General features: G+C 29.3%; 1 protein-coding gene across 3 annotated transcripts in view; it reads left to right on the forward strand.

Annotated features, from left to right (window-relative positions):
- The first annotated feature begins 89 nt into the window (after positions 1–89).
- LOC111617200 (rho guanine nucleotide exchange factor 12-like) overlaps positions 90–25,492 on the forward strand; it is a 43,621-nt gene continuing 18,218 nt past the window's right edge. For 2 of the 3 annotated variants that reach the window (XM_023358528.1, XM_023358527.1), the window contains exons 1-4: positions 90–163; positions 5,849–5,907; positions 16,305–16,388; positions 22,524–22,777. In XM_023358528.1, coding sequence (XP_023214296.1) covers positions 131–163; positions 5,849–5,907; positions 16,305–16,388; positions 22,524–22,777 — 430 coding nt within the window. In that variant the 5' untranslated portion in view covers positions 90–130. Of the gene's footprint in view, positions 164–5,848; positions 5,908–16,304; positions 16,404–22,523; positions 22,778–25,492 lie in introns of those variants that run through there. The other variant, XM_023358529.1, reaches the window with a different exon arrangement.

A 25,492-nucleotide genomic window follows, 5' to 3' on the forward strand; every position in this document is an offset into this window, starting at 1 on the left:
GCATTCTTAATGCACTAATAATGTAAAAGTTACATTACTATTTAATTAAATGTGCCAATCACATGGCCTTTTAAAAAACTGGAAAAATAGTTTTTAATCCATATTTTTCTGGCCATCTCATAGGATAGGGATGGTGAACCTTTTTGAATCTGCATACCATATAGTAAGCATACTTATCTTTAAAAATGTTTATGCATGCTGAAGTTTAAATTTCAAATAACGATATTCAAAGAAATAAAACAAATATGCTTTAATTAAAATAAATGTAAAGAAGTTGATTGAAAAATACAGATGATAAATTGTATGATATGTTAAATGTCAGGTGATTTCTCCAACATACCACTTTGGTCACATGTGCCATAGGTTTGCCATTCCCTCATAGGGCAAGGAAGTTATAGTATTCGAATGGTACAACTTAGCTTTCTGTGGGGAAGGATATGAATTAATGTAGGATAGGCATATGCCCTTGTGGAAATCTGCCACTGCAATTACGAAAGACATTAAAAAATGAAAATAAAGGATAAATTGTCTTGTTTCTTGTTTCAGTAAAAGACAAGGACAGTTTAGATAAAACAAAAAATTGTCCTTTGAAATGAAGAATGTCAGGTAATCCTAGGCATCTGGCATAAGCAATGTCATAATGAGATCAGTGGCATGCTGAGAATGGACTAGGCTAGTCCCTAAATTCCTTTAAGTACCATCTAAATATTATTTTTAATGCATTTATTTGAAACTTTTCACTTGAAAAATATATATTTTTTCATGTGTTTTTCCCATATAGCTGTGGGGACCAGGGGCCATCAAAAGTTAGTTTACGTTAGATTAGGGTAGGGTCCTGCCACCAGGTGTGTTTTGTCGGACACACCGCCCATTCAGTCAAAACCCGATATTTAAGGCGCGAGGGTAAGAGTCACTCTGAAGTCCGGGAATGAACCTCTCAGGAGGGTGAATGCAAAGTCAAATACAAATAACAAGAGTTTATTATCAAAAATTAAGTTCTGCATAACATTCTTAAGATCCAATTCAAGAAATCTGCCTATTTCTATTTATAAAACGAGGAGGCTGCCTAACAGGGGCTATCCGAACTACAACATACCAGGAAAAAGAGAGCTGTCTTCTCTTGTAAGTCCAGTCAGTCTCCTGATATAGTTCTTTCTTCCCTTTTGCTTGGTCCTTCACTGATGTCTACTGGTAAATGGCATTTGCTTCTAGACGAAATTTCCTTGCAATTATGGCAGGATGGGTCCACTCAAGTCTACTGTTGGTGTCTACCATTGATGCCTTCCTGGTATGGGATGGTTCGTTGAGAGTCTGGAGAGGCCGGTACTTTCTACCGTTGTCTGCCAAGGAGCTCTGTCTGTCTCTGGATTTGTGCCTCTTTTATACGCTTTTCAGCGCAGGAGAGTTATGATATGGTTTACTATCGTATTGGTTTGACTTTTGAGCTGAGTCATTACATAAGCAAAACTGTTTTCACTGACAAATCTCATCATTATTCATCGCTTGTTTTGGTTACTGTTGTGCCTTGAAACAATGTTCAATCTCTGCTATGATCGGCGGGGGGGCATGAAGTGGTGTTTTTCCACTTTCTTTAAGTTTTATTCTCTTACAAATTTATTTAATTATTTAATTGTCCTCTCATCGTTTTCCTCACATGTTGTAGATTTATTGCCGTTAATTAATATTCTAAATTGTTTCTCTAAATCATTAGGGAAGTCCCTAGAATCGGAAAAATAAGCAAATTTCTCTTACACTTTGATCCATGTACAAACAATCTCGGTATCTTCAAGATGTGGGTTCAAAAGAAAAAGGATATAAAATAAATACAATGTTTAAATACAATAAAATCTCTAACTAATTAATTAAAGTGACAACAAAGTGGCTAAACTAAGATTATTACAGATAATGTAAATACTAGTGTTGTAACGAATAGTATATTCGGCCTCAGGCCAAATACCGAATATTCGGCCAGGAGCGTGGCCGAATAACCGAATATTCGACTAACTATTTGGCTTGATTAACGCACGTACGAAAATTGGCACGCAAAACGCATTATGGCAAGGATCCTGCTCTCTGTTGGCCCGTTGTCACTACGCTTTGCCAATCACGTTAATTCTTGGCAGTTGCAGCGGACAGACAAGAGTGTCATGGAAGTATGTGATAAATGATGATATCAAATGTGGATAACAATGAAATGACCTACACGTGTAAATAACGGAAAAAGAACAGAGAAGGACTGCGAAGTAAAAATGTGAAAATAAATATGAAATTGAGTCGATAACATAATCGAACAAGTCGAGGCAGCTTATTGGCATGAAATTCGCGGCTGTCAATGCCAAACAATTGTTGTCATAGTCTTCGGAAAGCTAAATGCTTGTAATGTATGTCACTTAGCGTGCACGGGCGAAAGCCTGGGGCCGTTTGGGCTATCAAGCTGTCTCGAATCTGTGAAATCATAACTGTGACTTATATCGACGTCCTATCTGTCTCTTTTTTTCCGTTATCACCAGGCTGAAGTCACGTAATTGTAAAATGGGAACTCTAGGATGGAAAAGTGACGAATCGAAAGTATCGTGAGCGCGTATTATGATGTATGCACAGGTATACATGGATTAGAGCGATAGAGGAAAGAGAAAGGGAAGAGCAAAGACGAGTGCTTAAAAAGAAGGATAGGCAGGGTCAGATCCTCAGATGTACGAGGATTCTCCAATGATAGACGTGTACGTGTGCTGATATTTGTAATTATAAATTGTGAATACATGTGACTAATATTATTTTCTTTTTTATTTTGTGCATGTTACAAGTTATAAATAAATATAAACAAACAACACTAACTCGATAACATTAAATCTAAATACCAAAATGATTAATTTACTGTGTTTTTGTTATTTATTTATCCTGTTTTTAAGTATTCAGTATTCGGCCGAATAGTGATTAAATATTCGGTATTCGGCCGAATAGTGAAGAATAGGCCGAATACCGAATAGTAACTGAATATTCGTTACATCACTAGTAAATACGTAAATAACAAATTCACAAATACATACACACATATATATATATAGTAACAATAATTTTTGGTGGGGGGGAAATGGTGGTCTTCACATAGCCTTCCTTCCTTTACACTGACAAGGGGACCTTACGGTCTCGGAAATTCAGTTCAGGATGATCAGTTCATAAAATTAACAATCCTATTCATGCCTGTTGAATTTTTAAAATATGCATTTGTGCTCTTCTGAAAATCTGTTAAGTTTTTTTCATTTAAGGAGGATAAGATTGTTCGATTTTCTCGTGTATTTTAGCCTAAGTTTAGATACAGCAATTTTGAAGAAATTTCCAATATTGTACTACAGTAGAGCGTTGATTTTCCGAATCAATTGGAGACTGGGGTTGTCCGGATAACTGATATTTCAGATAACTGATTTATGTACGAAAAAATAGTTTAAAGTATCCGATGTCAAAATTTTTCTCCGTTGCGTGTCGCTTCACGTTGAATTTTCGTCGATGTTAAGCCTAACAAAGACTATTGTATCGTTAAAAATTATTTTTTTATTTTGTACAAACAAATTAAATATATTGAAAAATATAAAAACAATAAAAAATTATACTTCAGATGTTAATTTAGTATCAAAAACGTAAAATATTTGAGTAGCCCAAGACATAGCCAAAGATTGAAGCGCCACAGCACTGGCGAAAATTTAAATTTGCCGACTGGAATTCTTTCAGATGATTGACTTTCGGAAAATCGACACTCTACTGTAATATAAATACTAATACTCTTACAGATTTAAAATTGTCTAATACAGTAGTTGGTTTTAGGGCTGTAGGAATTAGGTAAATAATGACAGTTTTTTAAAGGAATGTTTGTAAACTATAATTTTAATTCTGTACCAATTAAATATAAATTATTTAAACATGTCTAATACAAATTTTCATATTTCAAAAGAGGTATTTTATACTTTGGGGGTGCAATGATTCCATGCATTTCATACTCAAAGGGAAGTCAAATGCACTATAAATTTAAATATGAATTTATTTTGCTAAACATCAGATGAATTATTGTAAAAATTTACATATATGCTTATTATTAATATAAATTTTTGTCATAATTAAGCCAAATATAAATATTTAGTATAATATGTAATAAATGGTAGACAATTTTCAAAATTCAAATTACTGTTTGATCCTAGACTGGAAGAGATAGTCTTCCTTTTAGTTCCCAAACTTATTTTGCCCACGTACCCAATCTCTTAGCAAAAACCTGACCATGAACCTCAAGTGAAATAACTACACAACTACATAATAGCAAAATTACAAAATTTAACTTTGATGTCATGAATGGTGATATAAAAATAAAATATAAATAAAACATTTTGATATTTAAAGTAATATTTATTGAAATTACTATATAAAGCGTGCCCATTTAAAAAAAAACAAGCATAATACAGTGAAAACAAAAAAATGTGTAATTTATTTTCAATTGGGTTATAAATTACATTACAAAAATATAAAATTAATAAGTTTTTTTATTTTTATCTATTGAATTTTCATAGAAAAAGATATTTTTGACAAAAATAAATGAATTATTTATATATTTTTAGTCATTAAATAGTTCTAATAGTTAGAATTATAAAATGATTCATATATTAAAAACTATAGATGATTATAAAATAAAATAAATAATAAAATTGTATAAAATAAACTATATATTTTAATTAAAAAGTACATTGTTCTATATTTAAATTTAATATAGTTAAAATTAAAAATTACATTTATAACATAAAAATACTATTGAAATTGAGTATGGCTTGTTAGCACTAAGATTGGCTTTACTTTACCACTAGACTTATTACACTACCACAGGACATCAAATTAGATTTAGAAAAACACTAATTTTTTTTCAGAAAGACAATCTTAGTGCTCACAAGCCATTCAGAAGACTAGACAAGAAGCGTATTATAGTATTTATTCATTGAAATTGAGTAGTTGAAATAATAGTTATTTTTATGGTTATAAATGTAATTTTAAACACTTAATTGATGTGTAAATTTTAAGTAAAACATGATTAACTGGTTGTTTTCTATTTTTAATATCGTTTTTTGATAAGATGAGAATTTTTAATTAACAATTGTTTTGGATAAATAATATGAGATTTGATGATAAAATCAAAAAACACACCATTTGTACTTTTCCAGCAATAACTTTAATCACAGAACAAATGTTTATGTCAGGACATATAAAAATGACTACAATTTATTTATTACAGTTTATTTTTAACTTCCGTAATAATGAAAATGGGTCAGAATCATTTTACTTTCTATTATACTTTTCCTAGACCCCCTGACATTGTCCACACACCCTCAAATTAATTTTAATTTCTCACAGACCCCATCAGCGATTCCAAGGACCCCAGGGGTTCATAGGAACCACTTTGGGAAACAGTGCTTTAGAGTATTCAATTGAGTTTGGATCAGTATCAAACATTTCTATGCCTCAGTTATGCAATGAATTAGTCCAGAAGGTAGGTATGATTATTACAACAAACATAACAACCAAATTAGAATTGCATAGAAGAGAAATCTGATTAGCTACTCATGTTTCTTTTTCTTAAACATAAAATGTTGTTTAAATTTTTCCTTATATGAAAAACAAAAATCAGATATGATGTATTTATTCATTATTCTTGTTTTTTGAAGTTAAATAACAGTTTTATATATCTAAGCTATGCCATCAGTAGTGGTATTATGATAATTGCAGTAATGTTAAGAGTATAAACAGACCCTTTAACTATTTACTTAATTTCCTGCTTTTATTTTCATTATATTTAATAAAATTTTTAAAATTACAGAGAGAAAGCAGACCTTCCTTCAGAAAAAGAAGCGATCCAAATATTCCTAGATCTAAAAGGTAAAAATTTCATTTTATATTAATATATTTTTTATATTTTGTAAGTCAATTTAAGAGTTGTATGCTATATTCTCATATATTGATCTTGAACTGGATTAATGTAAATACTTAAAGACAAAAAACCTATTTCAGCAATTATTTTTTAATTCATCTAATGCTTTCAGCTATCTGTGTAGGCATCTTCAGGATTGAACACATTTTTGAATAGAATTCTTTAACATTTAAATATTGTGTTTTAAATGAGAATTATTTAAATACACAAAATTGAATAAATTGAGAATACAAATAAATGTGTACAACTTTGATGAAGGTATACAGAATAAAAGAAATAAATAAATAAAAATAAAAGTAAATAAATGCATAAATGAAATATTTGTTTTAGTCTTTCGTATCGCTGTTCACTGCATTGGGAAGATACTTCCAAGCTACTGATAAACAAGCGGCATCTTTATGATTTATACACGAATTCTTGACACTGTGCTTATACAGTGGGTGATCGGTTAATGAACATAATCCGTTCCAAGACTTTGTTCATTATCTGAATTGTTTGTTAACTGATTATTGATTGACTATAGGTTTTTATGGGAATTTGATTAATTCATTCCAGAGACTCCAAAAAATAAAAAAATATGTACTTTTTACTATGTTTATTTATATGTAATAGTAAAAATACATATATATGCAGTTTTGTATTTTTATTAGTCATGTTTTTTCCGTTTGTGGGAGTTAAAGAATCTGTCCAATGTCAATTGCTTTTCTCTTTTCTTCAGGATTTTTTGAAAGTAATTAATAGTATTGTAATTGTAGAGATCCCCAACTCCATTAACCTTATTCTGGTTTTGATGCCACTTGGATGATCATTGTTCTGACATCCTCCCACTTCTTCAAAAGATCTTTAGTAGCAGATGTTGGCATTGGTCTTCTTTCATCTTCCTCTTTTTCAAAAAAAATAACACATCTTGCTGAGTTTCTTGGTATTCTTCATTTAAGCGTTCTTGGAGTTCTTCTGTTGTCAGATCAATTTCAGGTTCTATTATGAGCTCTAAAATGCTCTTTATTTCTCAGATGTGATTTTCATTACTCCATTAGCAGCTTGAGACTTCTTGATATAGCTTTCATAGCTAAGATTGTGCCTACTGTAGACCTGTTCAAGCCATACTGCCAAGCAACATCGGACATCTTGTGCCCATGTTCTACCTTGGCTATTATCTCTTATTTGGTTTCTATGGTGAGTACAGTTCTTGATACTCCTTTTTTTAGGCTCCATAATAATATCAGTTTCTTTTTTAAATAAAAAGTTCAGAAAAAATTCAGAGAACAGAAATCAACTAGCCTACAAAAAATTATTGAAATGCAAGGCCTGGATGAAATTCGAAATTTGGTATTAAAGCGTTAACGAATATTCGATGGGACAGTTAAACTTTCACCTTTCATAAATAAACCCCGATGCAAAACTTAACAATCTCGCAAAGACTATAAAAAATTATTTGTCAGAAAGGTAAACAAAAAGCTGGAATTACATGGAAGAGTTTCAAAATTCAGAGAATTACTATCAGGTTGAGTGTCGATGTTGATGTCTCACATGCTCTGAAAGGTTTCGAATTGTTACCTGAAGACAAGGGAAAATCAATTGGTATTTGTTATTTTCCGTCACTTCATTTTATGTTTGTTCAGTGAAGTGTTCATTGCCTAATCACCCACTATATATGTATTTTTTCAAGAGTTTTACCTGCTTCACCTATTGTTTTTAAAAGCTTAGCTTTGTTAAAGTTTGGTGTATTTTCTGATATAGTGGTCATTATTGCTATATTCTGCCATATTTAATACAAAATTATCTTCTAGGATAAGCAAGATAAAAGTCTAGAATGAAATTTTTCAGATTTTTCTCTAATTTATTGTAAGAATATAAAATTAAAATTTCTCATTGTTATATTCAGAAACCATAATTATCAGGCTGATAGTCAAGTTTTGCAATTAGTATTTTTATAGTGATGTTATCATGAATGTTCAAATACATTCTATACAATGAAAATTATAAACAGATTTTTATTATTTCATACAGATAACCCAGTGGCTTATAATCCATATCCATACAAATATGCAACCAGGCTCTCTGTCACTTGGGGTTTATTCTTGTTCTGGAGGTCTGAAATGTTGATGGTACATCACAAGTTGGTCCATGCCATCACTAGTCTGCATTTCCCGTACACACCTTTTCTTTTTTGTCCCCTTACCTAGTACTAATAAATTATCCTTATACATTTTTCCTAATCCCTTTAATAATAATTTCCTAATTCAAATAATTACACACACTCTCCTCTCAGTGTATCCTGACATCTTGGGTATATGCTCTACCTGCTTTCTCTAACTGTACTCCTGTTCATATCCGTCAAAAAAACTGTTAGAACTGAAATAAAACCATGCATAATCCACACTCTTCCAAGATGATTGTTGTTAGTTGAAAGTTGGCTTTTAAATAATTTTCTGAAAGTCACTACATAGACAGGAAGTATCTACCAAAAATTTATCAGTTGTCAAGGGGCTGTCCATAAATTACATCCACATTTTTCTTGAAACTTTTACTCCCCCTTTCCCTCTTGTTTGTTCAAGTTTCCATAACCCCCCCTTACCTCTTTGGATGTCCAACAAAACTCAATTCCTTTCATCACTTTATGAATGATAGATACCATAAGTAGAAATTAAACATATAAGAAATTTTGAAATATATATAATAAAATGCATAAACTGTATAAAATTTAATGAAATAAAATAGATGTCCACTGAAGCTCAACTTTTCCCCTCCTCTTGTCCAACTTTGTTCTACTTGTCTTGACTCTCTTCTCTCTTTCCCAGTGTGGATGTTGTTTATGGACAGCCCAAGTTAAAAGTTCAGCCTTCTATATTTCAGAAAATAATAAAATAATGACTCTACTTGGTTAAAGATGTTCTTGGTAAGTTTAGATGAAAGAAAAGCTTGTATTTGCAAATAAAAATTAGCAGATAACCCACATCATCATGTAATTCACACATGCTTTCAATTTGAATTTTAGTTAAAGATTATTTCATAAGTGAACAAAAAATAAATTAAAATGTGGTAAATTAAGGTTTATTTTTTTAGCAACAATTAAAAAACTGAAAGAAAAATAAACACTGATGTATTCAACAAAATGTTTTGTAAAATATTTTTTATTAGTCAGATACCATCTATATATTTTTTAACATTATTTTCTCAATTTATGAGAATTTATATTTCATATTTTTTATCTGTTATAATTTTAACAGTGATGTTATTCATTTATTCCCACAAGGTATTTCAGTCATATTATTATTGTATGCTTAGTGTACAAACTTCAACCACTCACAAATAGTTATGAAATTAAACTTGCAAAATGTAATAAATATATTACTGCATTTTTAACACTTATTAAGTAAGTTAAGTTTGACAAATTGAGATAACTACAGAGCCTATATAGACAATGTTTGTAATTGGTTTGTCAAAATATAATCTGAATGCTATACAGGTTATGTATAATCTGCAACAATATTCCCACAACATGAAAAAAATTGTTGTAAAATTATTTTATTTTTTGTTGTGTTAATTGTTTTGACATAATAAAACATGAGAAAGTCTAGGGTTACCCATACATTGAGGCACTTGGGACACATGCTGTCCTTTTTGTCTGTGTTGCCCTTTTCCTAATTCCTAAGGGTATCCCAAAATCTATTATCAACAAACAACAGAAAATTCAGAACTTCTAGCTTATTCTACAAATATAAAAGAAACAAATGAATGATATTTGTTTATGTCCTATACAACTTAGTCGTATGGGACAATGGATGATACAAACTTGGCTTTGAAAACAAGGAACATTCTTTGTTTTCAAGGTTAAAAAATTAGCCCTGATTACAATCAGTGCCACCTTGTAGGAGCACTGATCTGACATTGAATCACTGTTTGAAACTTTTTGCATAATGTGTGATGCCCTTTTTTATAGTCTGCAGATGTTGCTGACAGGGTCTCTTTATTTATGTGTAGGGTGGACTCAAAAGACAAAGGTGAGTATGAATCTATTCACTTCTATTGTGAATGGAATGTAGCTTAATTTAAACTGTCAGTGCTACAGTAAACATCTGCAAGTCAGTTTTTGTTTAACATATGTTTTGAGCTTAATTAGGTAATAACAATTAATAAGGTGCGTTTCAAATTTATACGGACAGGAAAAAATTAAAGTGAAACCAAATTTGCTGCATTAAGTGACAAATGTTTTATTAAAAATAACATGGATTTACATGTTTCCACACTGCAAAATAAGAATTTTAATCAAACATTAACATTTTGTCACTGAAAATAATATTTTTGAAAATTTTGTACAAAAAAACTGTTACATATTTATCCGGACAGGTTTCAAATTGCAAAGTTTTCTTACAATTTAATGGCCAATGTAACCACCATTTAACTTAATTACATTAAATACTCGATTAGGCATTGTTTCAATTAGATTCTGAAGGAATTCAATCTTAAGTTTATCCCAAGCATCTGAAATTGCTGCCTTCAAATCATGAATTGTGGAAAACTGCTTTCCATTGGCATAAACTGTACGAACCATCATCCCCCAAAGATTTTCCATCGGATTCAGGTCAGGGCTTCTAGCAGGCCATGTCATCAGATTAATATTTTTACGTTTAAACCACATTTTTGTTGATTTAGAGGCATGCACAGGGGCATTGTCTTGTTGAAAGATCCAATTTGGTCCACAAATATTTGGTCCAGCTTCCAATAAATGATCTTCAAGCATGCCTTGATACTTCTCTGAATTCATTCTTTGAGTTACAAATGCTAAATCTGTGGTTCCGTTGAATCCAAACGCACCCCACACCATTATTGATCCCCCACCCATTTCGCATTTTGAAAATATTTGTTTTTGGGTTCTGAAATCATGCCAATAATACTTTCAACCGTATGGACCATCTAAGTTGAATTTTTTTTCATTGCTGAACAAAACTTCAATTCATTCTTTGGACCATGTCATGTGTTTTTGCTCCAAATCAAGTCTGTCACTTTTGTGCTTTAATGAAAGTGGTGGCATTACAGCTTTTTCTGAATTTTAACATTGGAGATTTATTTAAAACTCTCCACACTGTTGTGCTGCTTATGTCAAGTCTAATTCTTGTTTTATTTTTCTTACTGATGTTTCTTTTGTGGAGCAAACCTTGATGATTTGTCTACAATCTCGAGGTGTAAGCTTTTGTTTTGGACCTGTCTTGAATTTTGGTACATCTTTGCCATGTCTTTTTGATAAATAATCACCAACAGTTGATTTTGGACGATTTATATATGCTGCAATTTCTCTTATTGACTTGCCTTGTGATTTATAGGCATCAATCTGCCCTTTTTCTAATCAGATAAATTCTTTGTGCTACCCATTTTAGAACTTTGAACAATGTAATGTTTTAAACTTTGAACAATTTGTATTACAATTAGATATGTAAGCTAATTTGCATATTTCAATGCTTGAAACTAAACAATATTCTATTTAAGTCATGAAATGAGTGCCTGTCCGGACAAATATGTAAGATTTTTTGTACAAAATTTTCAAAAATATTATTTTCAGTGACAAAATGTTAATGTTTGATTAAAATTCTTATTTTGCAGTGTGGAAACATGTAAATTCATGTTATTTTTAATAAAACATTTGTCACTTAATGCAGCAAATTTGGGTTTCACTTTAATTTTTTTGTGTCTGTATAAATTTGAAATGCACCTTAGTGTCTGATCCTGATATCTTGACCAAGAAGACTGAGTCTTTATGACTCATACAACATGACTCATTTTCTCAGTGTTGATATTAAGAAAGTTTATTCTAGTGACAGATCCAGATAGAGATGCAAATTAAGATACTTTGTTCATGAAAATACCAGGAAGTCAATCATGTTTAAAGGAATTAAAAATTACACCATAGGAGTATTTCAATTTTCATATAAAGTCAATTTTATTTTTAATGTTAACTTTTATTTACTTTATTTAGTATTAAATCATATTTTATTATAAATTTGAGATTAGAATAATAATCCTGGACCAAGTAGCTGTGCAGAAAGTTAGTTTTATTTTTTATTTTTGAGCACTAATGGCAGTTGAGAGAACCATAGAGAGCCTATATAAACAATGTTAATTGGTTAGTGAGAATTTTATCTAAATGTTTTACAGTAATGTTCTTGTTAATCAAACTTGTTTATTTGATCTGATATCAGTTCTGACTTAATTGAATTATGTATGATTTAAAGTATTAATTTTTTAAAATGGAAGCTATGGTTAAATAACACATTAAGGAAATTGTTTTCATCCATACTGGAAAATCGTCTTCAACTTTGTATGGAGGAGTATGATATTATTACTTCTTATCAAGGTGCTTATGTAAGGTGACCAGATTTTAACATTGATGAAGCAGGACAAAATTGACAGGGGAGTGGTTATCTTGTAAAAGTTGTTCTAGAACAACAAAATTTTATCATCAAAGAATGCAAAATTGTATAATATTCATATTTTTAAATTTCAACATACTATACATGTTTATTATATTTGTAAATTTTACATATTATATTATAAATCTTTAAAAACTTTATTCTTTTGCATATTTCTCAGTTGAATTAATTTTTTTTTAGTAGATTGCTGTTGTTGTTTAAAATGTCATGAAATGTCAAGAACTTGTTAAATTATATTTCACAAATAATATGGCTTTCAAAGTCTCAACATTTAATTGTGATTTATCAGGTGTCTACACTTTATTTACAGTATAAAAAACGCATTCAGTTGTGGCATTAGTTACTGGTAAGGACAGTGCATATTCCACGATTTTTAATGCATTATTGTATGGAACATACTATAGTTTGCTTCAAAATTATGAAATATTTCTAACCATTTGATCTGTGTTGAGATTTTTGCCGATGTCCAAGATTTAACCTTTTCCTTATCAATATAATTTTTTTAATAATGATTATTCAGTAATATTTCCGTAAATGATCTTTTTAATATCTGGAAAATGTTGACTAATGTGATTGAATGATTTTTGCACATCTTCCCAATTAAGTTCTTGTTTTAATATAATCCAATGAAAATGTTCAATATCATTGTAATGTACCATCTACTCTTCTAAATAATCTAAGCTGTTATTATAGAACTTTTTGATGTGATTCATGAAATCTGCACAATTTATTGCACCTTGTTCTTCTAACTGACCTATAGTATTACAAATGGTTAATGGAAGAAAATTATTTTCTAACCACACTTGACACTGAAATTTTAAATTTTAAATTTCGTTTGTTACTTCAATTACCGAAAATTTGTCATCTTCAATAAATTTTACAGCATTTTGAAAAAAAGCTACTTGATTGTAGCCAAAGTTTTGAAGATTCATTTTCAAAAAACACTTCTAAAATTCTAGGACATTTATCCTGAGATAGAAAGTAGGATTTCAAAGAATCATATATTTTTAAAATTCATTCAACAGCTGGCAAAAGAGCTAATTAGCATGTTTTACTATATCCAAGTATTTTCTGATATTCAACTTTTGCAGTTTTACAAAATTCTTATATAACGAACGAACTGGATAAATATACTATTAATAAAACACATCTTTAATAATCCAGCTAATAAAAATTAATAATATAATAACGTTTTCGATTGTTTCTTAACGATCTTCTTCAGTTACCATAACATAGAATATGTTATGTTATGGTAACTGAATATGTTATGTTATGGTAACATAGAATATGTTATGGTAACTGAAGAAGATCAGGCAAACAACACGCACAGTGTATATATAGAAATATGAATATATTTTAATAATATTTTCCACATCTACAGGCAACAAGTCGGCAGCTGTTTGAATAGCATTATGTATTATGTGCACTGCACAACAAATACCAATAATGTTTTGATTAAGGTTTTCATTTAATTTATAAAAAAATATTATTCGTACCTCTTCTCGCTTTTGTGCTAATGCACACCTTAGTACTGATACGTGTGATACAAAATGATCTTTACAAATCTTAAACATAAGAAATAACTTTATGACACATAATTGACAAAAACTTAATCTTTCCAAAACTCGGGACTTTTTTAGAACACCGTGGGACAAGGGACAAATTGTTAGAAATTGGGACGGTCCTGCCGAAAACAGGACGTCTGGTCACCTTATGCTTATGTCAAGAACAGAGGAGCTGAATACAACAGTCTCACTTTTTAATACACTATTTCAGTTTTTGAACTGTTTGAAAAATGTACGATTTTTAGACCATTTCATAATTATATTCAGAAATAGGTAATATTTATTGCATGAATTGTAAGTCAAAGATGAATTACACACAAGTTATAGTGTTTATAGTGTAAAAATTTTAATATCCAATTTATACAAACAGTAGTCCAATTAACAATTTGTTGCTAGTCTAACAACCTGCTGGTCAGACAACAGTGAATGTATTCTATGTGTAAGTACAATGGTTGTGTGGATCAGTTATAAAAGGGAATTGATTGTTTTTGCTAACTATCTGAGTTAAAAAAATGGTGATTAAAGCAAACAAAGCTAGACTTGAAGTCATAATTAACTGTTAATTGTAACTATCACTGTAGGTTATTATTTAGTAAATGAATGTAGGTCCATATGGATAGTAAAATGTTTGTTGGTTGTTTGTAGCATCCATAATTGATGATGTCAGAAAGCTAGAAAACTGACAATTGTCTGCCAGAATCAATCACTTGACTCATGTGTTGTCACTTTAAAGTGCCCACCTAATGTCTTGCTTTTTACATTATAGGATCTGATGAAATTAGTTAATTTATATTCAAATTTGTTTAGATGCTTCTAGACAAATTAACTATAAATTAACTCATTTGAATTCATAAGTACATTAACTAAAAGGAATTCAATGATATTTGATTTCTTAAAACTAATAAATTTATTATTCTATACTTCACAACTGGGTGCATAGGTAGACACTGGGCATCTTTAACATCACTCTTTATTCAGGAATATCTTACACACAGATAGGCATTTTGGGCTCCTCTCATTAGTTGGCTTTATCTTTAAGTTTAGTGCACTAAATATAAAAATTTTAACAAGTGAATATATGTATTTTTAAAAGTATGTGCACCTCTATACCAAATGTCTTAAAGATAAAACCGATTGATGAGGGGCGTATGCCTGAAACTCATATCAACATGTAATATATTCCTGAATAAAGAGTGATGGTAAAGATGCCCAGTGTCTACCTATTCACCCAGTTGTGAAGTATAGAATAATAAATTGAAGAAGACACAGTTTTGGAATAAGTCAAAACTAATAAATTTATTTAATTTAAAATGTTTTATTTTGGAAAGCTAACAAAATTATGCTACAGTTCTTTTAAAATTGTATACAAATATCAAAATAAATAATTGAAGTTTAGAGCATTTACAAAAAGTCAAATTAACTTTTGAGTCCATCTTTATCCCTTATACACTACCACAGAAGTAACAGTCTTAAAAAATTGTTTTGAAGAACTCTTCTTAAACACAGGTAAAATTTGACATTATATTAGGGTTGTCGTTACTTTCGATGACATTATAATCGGGTTAAACTGTATATTGTTTGTGCAAAATAAAAAAATAATCTTGAACAATACAATAGCCACAATTGTTTTTTTCAAAAACAGGAACTTTTCATTATGCATCAACAAAAATTTAACCTGGGCTGACACGCAACGGAGAGAAATTTTGAAATTAGATAGGTTAATTTCATTGAAGATGCATCGTGGACGATCTCGCGTGGTCGTGGCCAGCAAAGTTTGAACGATCGCGCCCAAAAGCAGCAATATCAAAGAAGATAGGAGAATGAGAACGAGACCTGCCTTGAGCATCAAAGTGATTCCATATCCGAGACATAGTCTTGTCCCAAATACGGTTTTGCAGTTTTACTTGTTTTATTTTATTTTTGACTTATTTCATGCTGTGGTACTAACATGGCCTTTTAATCCTGCCTATTATGGTTTTAGACATGCCATAATGTGAATAGAGATGGTGAGGAACAGGAACTGATAGATCTTGATGAACTCATCCATGAAAATTATTGAGTTGACTTAGATTCAAATTTAGGCTCTCCAAAATAGTAGGCTCACTTATACCACTTTGGGCCACCTAATTGTGAAACTGTTCATATTTATACATTCATTATTTTTGGAAAAATTATGAAAAAATAGTAGTTTCAATCCTATTTAAATCAAATATAAGTTAATATTTCAAAAATTTAATAATGGAATAAAAAGATGTATACTATGAATTTTACTATTATATTTAACAATAATTATTTTTTCATTAGTTTATAAAGGAATCATTTTTATAAATATAAAATATTTTATCTTTTTAGTGATGTGGATGTTGAGTGTGAAGATAAGAATATTGCAACATTAAATCACTCAGGGAGTTCTTCCAATTCAAGTTTGTCTAATAGGTAATAATGTATCAGGTATTTAAATTAAATACTTAAGAAAATACTTAAATTGATTGCTATATTATTTTACAATTTAACTTGATACAACAGAATAAATTAAGTTTTGTTCCATTGTTAATTTAATAATAGTAATCAAGGTTTTTTTTATTTTTTAAAATACAGTAGTATATTTAAAGCTGTAGATAAGACAAAGAAGTATGCATAAGAAATACGGAGCAGTCATAAAGTCCTTACGCATACTAGTTAGAAGTTATTTTATGTTACTTTCCATTTTTTATGAAACCTAAATTTTTTCCCATATTTTCTCATGTTTTCCCAACTTCCTTATTAATAGTTAGAACTCATTAATGCAGTTCTTGATAGTTGTTTTTAGATCTTAACTGTCTGTTGTAAGATAAATTTGATTTCTTTTTTTTTTTTAACTAAATTGTCATGTGTTAAGCCTGGACTTTTGCAGGACCATGCCAAATCAAATCCATGTCCAGGCCATCAGCCTTTGAAAAGATTTTCTATCTAAGAAGATTAGTGTACAGTCTCTCATATGAGGGCTTTGTAGCTGTTTTATATTTACAACATAATCACATACAGTAATTTGTAATACTGATGTGATTTTTCAAGCAATATTGTTTTAATTGAAATTACTGTATATTTTAAATTATCATGTAATTAACTGAATAATAGAGCTTAAAAGAACAAAATCAAACATTGTTCTCAAATATGTTTTATAATTTTTATATACATTAAAATCAAAATGGAAACAAGCCAAAGTATTAATTTAATTATTTTGACTCTAACAGATATTTAATTACTAAAGATAAAATTATTATGTTCCAATTATTAATTTGTTCTTTTGACTGTAAATCAGATCTGGCTATAACAATAAGTTTTCAGGCTTAATATTATAAGAAAACAATATAAACAAAACTGTATAACTACTGCTTTTAGAAACAGAAAATGCTATTTAGCTTAGTCTTTTCTTTTATTATTTATTTGATGGGAATTGTCCAAATTTTCTCTGTCATCCACTTTTTATGTCATTTCTATTGTCATTTCATTTAAAAAATGTTTTATGTCTTTTTTTTCCATTTCCAAGTCTTTTAAAGGATCTTGAAAAGAAAGAAAGATAAAAAAAATATTTTCTTTTTGCTGTTTATTCTTATTATTTGAACCATGTCCTGATGTCATTCTGAATGTCTAAAGCATCTGAGAGTTTACTTCTATATTTTATTTCTAATCACAACTACTATCAAATCCCTTCCAATATATACATTTCTAACTCCATTTCTTCTTGATGGATCACATTTTTTCCTTAACATTAAATTATTGCCATATTCATCTTTTATTCTTTGTATTTTTTTATTAACTAATTCTGTACTGAATACAACCAACATTATTGATCTGAAAAAGTTTTGTTTTAATCTTGCAAGTATTTTTTTAATATTCACACAACTTATCATTTGTCTATTTCAATCTCCAGCCTATTAGTTAAACATTAATCACCTCTCCATTACATTGTATTATTAATTCTAAATAAAAGGATTTATTGTATGTTTGATACATTCATTTACTATTTTTTTTTATGAAAATGTTTTTTTTATAATGATATTCACTAAAGTTAGATTAATAACTTCAGTTAACCATTTTGAATTCTCTATATATTTAGTACTTACTCTCTTTTTAAATTGTTAAACTCTTAATCCATATTGAATCATCTGCAAATAATTAATGGCTATTTCTCTACATTCTATGCAGTCAGTTCATTCAAAACCAAAACAATTAGATTTGGATTAAGTGATTTCATTTTAATCAAAAATTTCTTAATTTTATCATAGATACTTTTCATGAACTTAATGTACTTGCTACAAATAATTCTAATATATCTATAGAATTACACTGCCTACTAGATATCTCACTAGACCTTACTATTTGATTTTTCTCAGATCAATAAAGACCAAATGCAAATCTTTTCTCCTCTCTCACTAAAAGATAACCTCCATTATTGACCTATCTGGCATAAAGCCAAAGTAGCTTCTCTGAGATTTTGATTCATCTTTATGAATGAAAAATCTCAGAAAAGTTGCTTTTGTTTTGTTATTTGTCTCTTTTTTAGGGTTTAAATGGAATTTTTTATCTTAATCTTCAAAAATGCAGAGAACTACTGTATATGCAATAAAATGCTATACGTATTTAAGTATCATATATTTTTTTTTTTAGCACATTTCTTATGATATTATACATTTAAACTTTAGTTCTGAAATTAGAACCTTCATTTATGACACTGAAACTATCGTAAAATTTTTGCAATTCAATTTATGATAACTTACTTAACAAGAATTTTCCAGGAACTAATTAGATTGTAAAAATGAAGTTCTGTTGTATATATTATGTATAAATGGTTTTCATAAAATATTTTTAAGGATTATTTTTTAGTTATTAATTTTCATAATTATAAAGACTAAATATATTCTTATATAGAATAGTTTATGTTATGAGTTAACTTACACTATTTGCATATCTATTGAAAAGTTTTATTGTTCAAACTTTACTATTGATGTTTCTAAAAACTGTCAAATGAAAATTTTCCTTATATATATGTATTATTATATCTGAGTAATAATGCACAATTCTTTTATAAGGAAGAACAGATTCTATTAGTTTGGTGGATAAAATTTTCAAATAATAAATAAAACTTCAATCTCTAAGTTATATACTGTATTCAAACTTTTCTTTATTAGAGCTCTCACTAATATCACTCTTAAGTACATGCACTTCCAGGCAACTACAAGACTTGGAAGATCTTTATGAGTATAAATGTATATCATTTAGATTGCTGATTGAAAAGGTATAGATGAAGATTTAAAGTCTCTAGAGAAGATAGACTGAAGTCACTAGTAAGATATTTTAAAAAACTTTTATGAAGAAGGTTGAATAAATGAGAAAGCAGGAAAAGATGTGTAAGGAAGAAAAAGATAGAATAGTTTGCATACATTATGTAGGGAGGTGGAGAACTTTTCTACAACAAGCTAGAGAAGATGACAAAGAAAAAATTATTCTCAAAAGGAACTGTAGTCTTCATGATTTGGTCAGAAATGACAAAGGGGAAAGAAAAGAGAATAGCAAGAAGGAGGTACATGTAATTCCATTAAAGAATGAATAAAGTCTGTATGCGAGCCACAAAACAATTGCTACAGACTAAAATAGAGGAACACATGAGAGATATCAGGACAAGAAAAATTACTATCATGCTGTGCCAAGAAGCTATTAGTAAAGAAGCACAAAAGATTGGAAAAAATAAGGGAAAGATCTGGTTTGTAAGGTTACTGAGAAAGTATTGGAGGATAAAAGGAGTTTGTTTATCCTGAGAGGTAAAGCAATTAATTGCAAAAATTCAGTTATTACCAAATGCTTGGAAGCAACTCTTAAATGAGGAGTACAATTAATTAGGGAGAGTATATTTTGTTTCCTTTTGTGGTTTTAGATTTTACATGAAACTAAAAAGAGTAAGATTTAGAAGGTGAAATAGGTAATTTGTGTACAGCAATTTTGGATGGAAATGTTGTATTATTATAGTTATCATTTTTGGTGTTGATGTGATGTAACAATGTAGTTTTTTCTGGAAACAGTAAATGCCACAGGTATGTGTGAAAGGGATGTGTTAAGTAAGTTTTCCTAGTAGAGGGAGGTATAGTTAGTAGTTTGGCTGTCAACAGTTTTTAGATAGATTAGCATCCAGACAGACCAGTTTTGAACAGTATTTGAACACAGTTGACTTTGCAATCAGGCTAGTTTACTGTTCTGTTTACAGGCTTCGTTGCCAAAAAGTACTTCAAAAAGTGATATTTAAGTTAGTGAGCTCGAATAAATAGAATTTTAGTTTATGAATTTTTACAAGACTAAACATTGCCAGCCTAATAATCAGACTAATTCCCCAGAGCTTCTGAAAATTTTGGTTAAAGCTGATATTGATGAAGCACACAGAGTGATTATTAAGCATAAATAAAAATATCTATTTGATAATCTTTGAATTTAAAAATGTTTTGAATGCATTGTTACTTTAGCAGATTTAAATATATATTCTTCTTTGTCTAAGGCATTTTCTCATGTTAATTTTGTGTTCAACTACAGCAATTGAATAATGCAGAAAATGATCAGAATAAAAGTATAAATTTTATGAGCTATTCTATCAGTTATTTTGTTTATGCCATTACCTTGCCAACTACATTTACAATATATTGTATTTATGTTTTTTGTTGTTATTTATAATAATGATAATTAAACATAAATGTGTTAGTGCAAATAAAATATTCACAAGTCTTAAGCATTTTAAACCAAGCTCTATACGTACCTATTCATAATTCTGTAATTACATTCATTTACTGTTAAAGAAATTCTATTGCTTAATACATGATGTCTTTTTATTCATATTTACTTCTCTATTTAATATATTGATATTAAATATTTATTTTAACTTTGATATTAATATGTCTTCTTACATTATAAACAAATAACATTCTATCAGGTCAGTCCATAAGTTCATGCTTATTTTATGACCTTGAGAAAAATCTTGTTTTGCTGTTAAAAATGCCAGTCTAATGTGATACTTTTTACACTGAAGTGTTAAATTGGATCTCTTTCATATAATACTGTTCAGAACTGGAAACATTTCAGTTGTTTATTTTCGTTAAAATGGAAGTAACAGATGAATATAAGAGACATGTTTTATACTTTTTATTTTTAAGTGATGAGAATGCTACAAATGCAGCCAAAAAATTAAATACTGTTCATAATCAAACTGTAATTAGTGTAAGGACTGTGCAGAAGTGGTTTGAAAGATTTAGAAATAATGATTTTAGTGTGGAGGATAAGGCTCGTACTGGAAGACCTGTTGACTTTGATAATGATGCTCTGTCTGCACTAGTTGAAGCAGAACCATCTTTAACAGTTGATGAAATTGCGGAATGTTTAAATTCATCCCATGGAACTGTTCATAGACATCTACAACAAATCGGAAAAGTTTCAAAGCTAGGAAAATGGATACCACATGAACTGTCAATAGCTAACTGACAACAATGTCAACTGCTCAACTCAAAAGCTTCAACTGGAAAATTTTACCTCATCCACCATATTTGCCAGATATTGCTCCCAGTGATTATCATCTTTTTCGGAGTTTGCAGAATTTTTTAAAAGGGAAAACTTTTGAGGATGAGAACAATGTAAAAAAGGCTATTTCTGAATATTTTGATTCAAAACCGAAATCATTTTACAAAGACGGGATTAAAAAGATTACCATCAAGATGGCAAGAAATTATACAAAGTAATGGTGAATACATTATAGATTGAAATAAAATTTAATTAAAATTTTTTGTTGCATTTTTTGTAGATAAAAATACACATGAACTTATGGACTGACCTGATAATATGTTATTTAAAATTAAAAACTACTACAGTTGACCCCCCCTATAACACTGTTGATTATTCCGTTTTATATGAATTCCATGTTGTACGAGTCACTTAGATTTTACAAATACGTGAGCTGTTCACAGCCCGGCCCACATATTTGTAAAATCTAAGTGACTTGTACAACATGGAATTCATATAAAACAGAATAATCAACAGTGTTATAGGGGGTCGACTGTATAATTATTGTTTAGAAGTTCAGTTTAGATTTAATTTTTATTGTATTGATTTGTCAGAATTTGCTATCCAGACTGAAAATGATATGAAATCATATTATTTGTTATACATCTGTACATATTTTTAGTGATCATGTCTAGTTAAATGAGAAATTGAATATTTAATTTGATATATAGATTTCTGTTTTGTAATTTACTTATCATTAGTATAAACATTATCACTGATTATATAGCATACAGATTTTAAAAATTTGATGAAAAAAATGTTTAAGTCATTATTAGAAAATTAATGAAAAGCCAGTATCCACAAATAAGAAACTATGAGTATTATGTGATAATTTTTTTCATTCCCAAGAAATTTATCATACATTTTTCATCAGACTTCTTTATTCTTTAAAGAATAATTTTAGACATACATATTTTACCACATTGTTAAAAACTCTTATTGTATTAAAAACTTAATAAATTGTATTTGTTAATTATTTTTTTTTTTATCAATTAGAAGTCTTGATAGTCCTTGTAACTCTCTGGAAATGGTTCATCGGACTCCAAGTGGATCCCCAGCTGATTTTTTATCTGGTGGAACTGCTCCTGCAGCAGGTGTGCAACCTGTCTGTTCTAACAGTACTATTCAACATTATGATGATTCAGATTTAGAAGCAGAAGCCGATCCTCCCAATTGGCAAGGAAACATAGATTGGGAAACTATTCGATTGTTGAAGCCAAAGGAAAAGAAACGACAAGATGTCATCAATGGTTAATATTTAAATTATATTCAATATTTAGTTTATATGCTTATATTATATAAGATATATAGAATATTGTTTCACGTTATTTTCTTGCCAAGTATACTGCTAGAAAGATTTTTTTGAAAATTTTTTAGAGATATAAATTGAAGATAAAGTAGATAACTTTTTCATTTGAATAAATAATGATTTACTGCTTATTTAGTTATTGAAAGTCATATTCACTTCTATTCATACCATACAATTCACATGACCATTATTGCTACAAATTTTTCGCTTTTCGATCTCTGGTAATGAGGGCCCATATGCATTGTTCAGAGGCGAGTGAAAAGGAATTGTCATGGATCAAGTTGCTGACTACACAGCATGGGTACCTGGCTCTTTGGTCAAATCTCTCATGAAACAATACTGCTTATTTAATTTACATTAATATTTCCAGAAAAATACTACTATAGAAGTATTTTTGCTCATAATTTTGAACAATTTGGTGACTTGCTTGTTTTTAAAGAAAGGTTTTCTATTTGTTCTTTAATATGATCCTTATTCAAAAAGGATTACGTAAAGTTTATATATTTTTCAAGGAATAATATCTTTGTAAATTGATTAATATATATTTGAAATAATGAAATTTTATATTTAGTTTTCCTTTAGAAGATTTACAGAATTTATTTATATTTATCAAGAAAAGAATTTCATTAACAGACATCCTATATAACAGAACTTAATAAATTTCATTATTTAGAGGCAAGTAACAGTTTGTACAAGATGATCAAAAGTAAATATATATTTATTTTTTACTCATAGCTTTTGAAAAATTTAACAATTACAGAATTTAGATTTATAGCATGTCTGTATTTGAGAGATATCATAAATTCTGCTCTTAAGTACTGTTATAATTGTTATTTTAGTCAATAACAATTATGAAATTGAATTGACTCAAATGGCAGAATATTAAAACAATTTTTCAGAATCTAATGATTCAAAATCAGTTATCTTTTACATTCTTTAGTGATTTTATAATATAATTTACATTATTTATGGTCTTGAAAAACTTGAAAAGAAAAGAGGAAACAGCTCAGGATTCACTAGCATCTGTAGTTCTAGTTTCATGTCCTATCATCATAGAGGATTAGGCTATATCATGCTATAATGCCTTTAAAAGACAACAGTGGAGACTTTTTGGATATTATAATCATTGGCAAAGCAATAAAATTTGATGCCTAGGTCTACAGCAAAAAAGAAAAAAGTCCTATACATACATACTACGTAGATATCAAGTCTTAAGTAAGTTTTTGTAAAATATATATTGTGGTATAGGTCTTATATTCATCTGGGACTAACATTTTCACATTTTCATGTGCTTTGATATTGGAATACTCTCAGAATCATGTTTAGAGGAAAAATTTATATATATATATATATATAGAGCCAGCAGATGATGTATCAGTGTTTATTTGTATACATAATTTATTTACATAAAACAAAAAGTTGTGGAATAATCATGTACTCTAAACCAATTATGGTGAATGTTTTTGAACTCCTTCTGAGTTCTTCATCAGGTTTTTTAATGATTCCTCGATGATTCTTTATTTTGGAATAAAATTCGAACAAGAGTTTGAATATAAGTTCGAAAAAATTATTAAAGCCAAGTCGTGTCTATGCAAAATGTTGCCCTACCAGGACTCGACAAATGGCTAAACCATGTTGTCAATCAACTCTTGTCAGGCCATTGACAAAACCATTTTCTCTTTATAATTTATGCATGTAGATGTAAAACTAGATTTAAAAATGTGCACAGCCTCCAACCATTCCTGGTGTGGTGAGTGGTTGCTTACTGTTCTGGAATAAATTAGTTTCAAGTGTTTTATTAAAACAAAGAAAGAAAATAAGAAAAACAAAACTTTTCTTACCATATTTTGGAGAGGAAGAAAAACAATTTTTTGAAAAACTTTTGTTTCCTTATTTTTTTTTTATACCCCTTTTTCCTATCACAACTTGCCTTTTCTTTGCTAGTTTCCTCTGCCTTCTTTCCTCAGGGTTACTTCTACCTGACAAAAAGGTAGAAGTAACCCTGTTGTCCTTCTAATTCAGCCCATGACCTGTCCAATGAACTCATGTTGACCAGACCACAGGTTGAACTTTCCTGAATTTTTGGTCATGAATCTTTCTGAATAAACCTGTGTCCTGAGGATCGAATATACCAAATACATTAGACATTATTGAAAGACTGGAAAATGAACAGTGCTAGTAAAGATCAAGAAGCAATGGTTATTAGACTACAATATAATTATTAATTATTTTATATATAAAATAAAATATAGCATGCTTCTAAATTATTGATTCTGTCCAACAATTAAAAGGGATGTGTAAAGACTCCAAAATTTTTTTTTCTGTTAGACTTTCTCATTTGTAATTTTACAAGATATTTCCATCTTGGTTATGTAAAAGTTTAAATTATTGTGGGGATTTTGTATCCTACAACTTTCCAACTGGAAAAACCAAAATAAAAGTGAATATGAAAGTATAACTCAAAGTTTTATTTGATAAAGCTGTACTTGTCAAACTAATACCTGGAAGATAATATGATGTCTTCAAAATGGTGATTGATCAAGAGAAAGTAGTGTTCATACTTTGGCTATTCAGAACAAAGTCCATTATCCATAATGCAATGTCATTACAGAACTCAGTATAGAAAAAAATTCATCTTCAGATAATGCTATCCAAT

Source organism: Centruroides sculpturatus, unplaced genomic scaffold, assembly GCF_000671375.1.
Source record: "Centruroides sculpturatus isolate CEXI.00-Female unplaced genomic scaffold, Cexi_2.0 scaffold2257, whole genome shotgun sequence".
Taxonomy (NCBI): Eukaryota; Metazoa; Arthropoda; class Arachnida; order Scorpiones; family Buthidae; genus Centruroides; species Centruroides sculpturatus.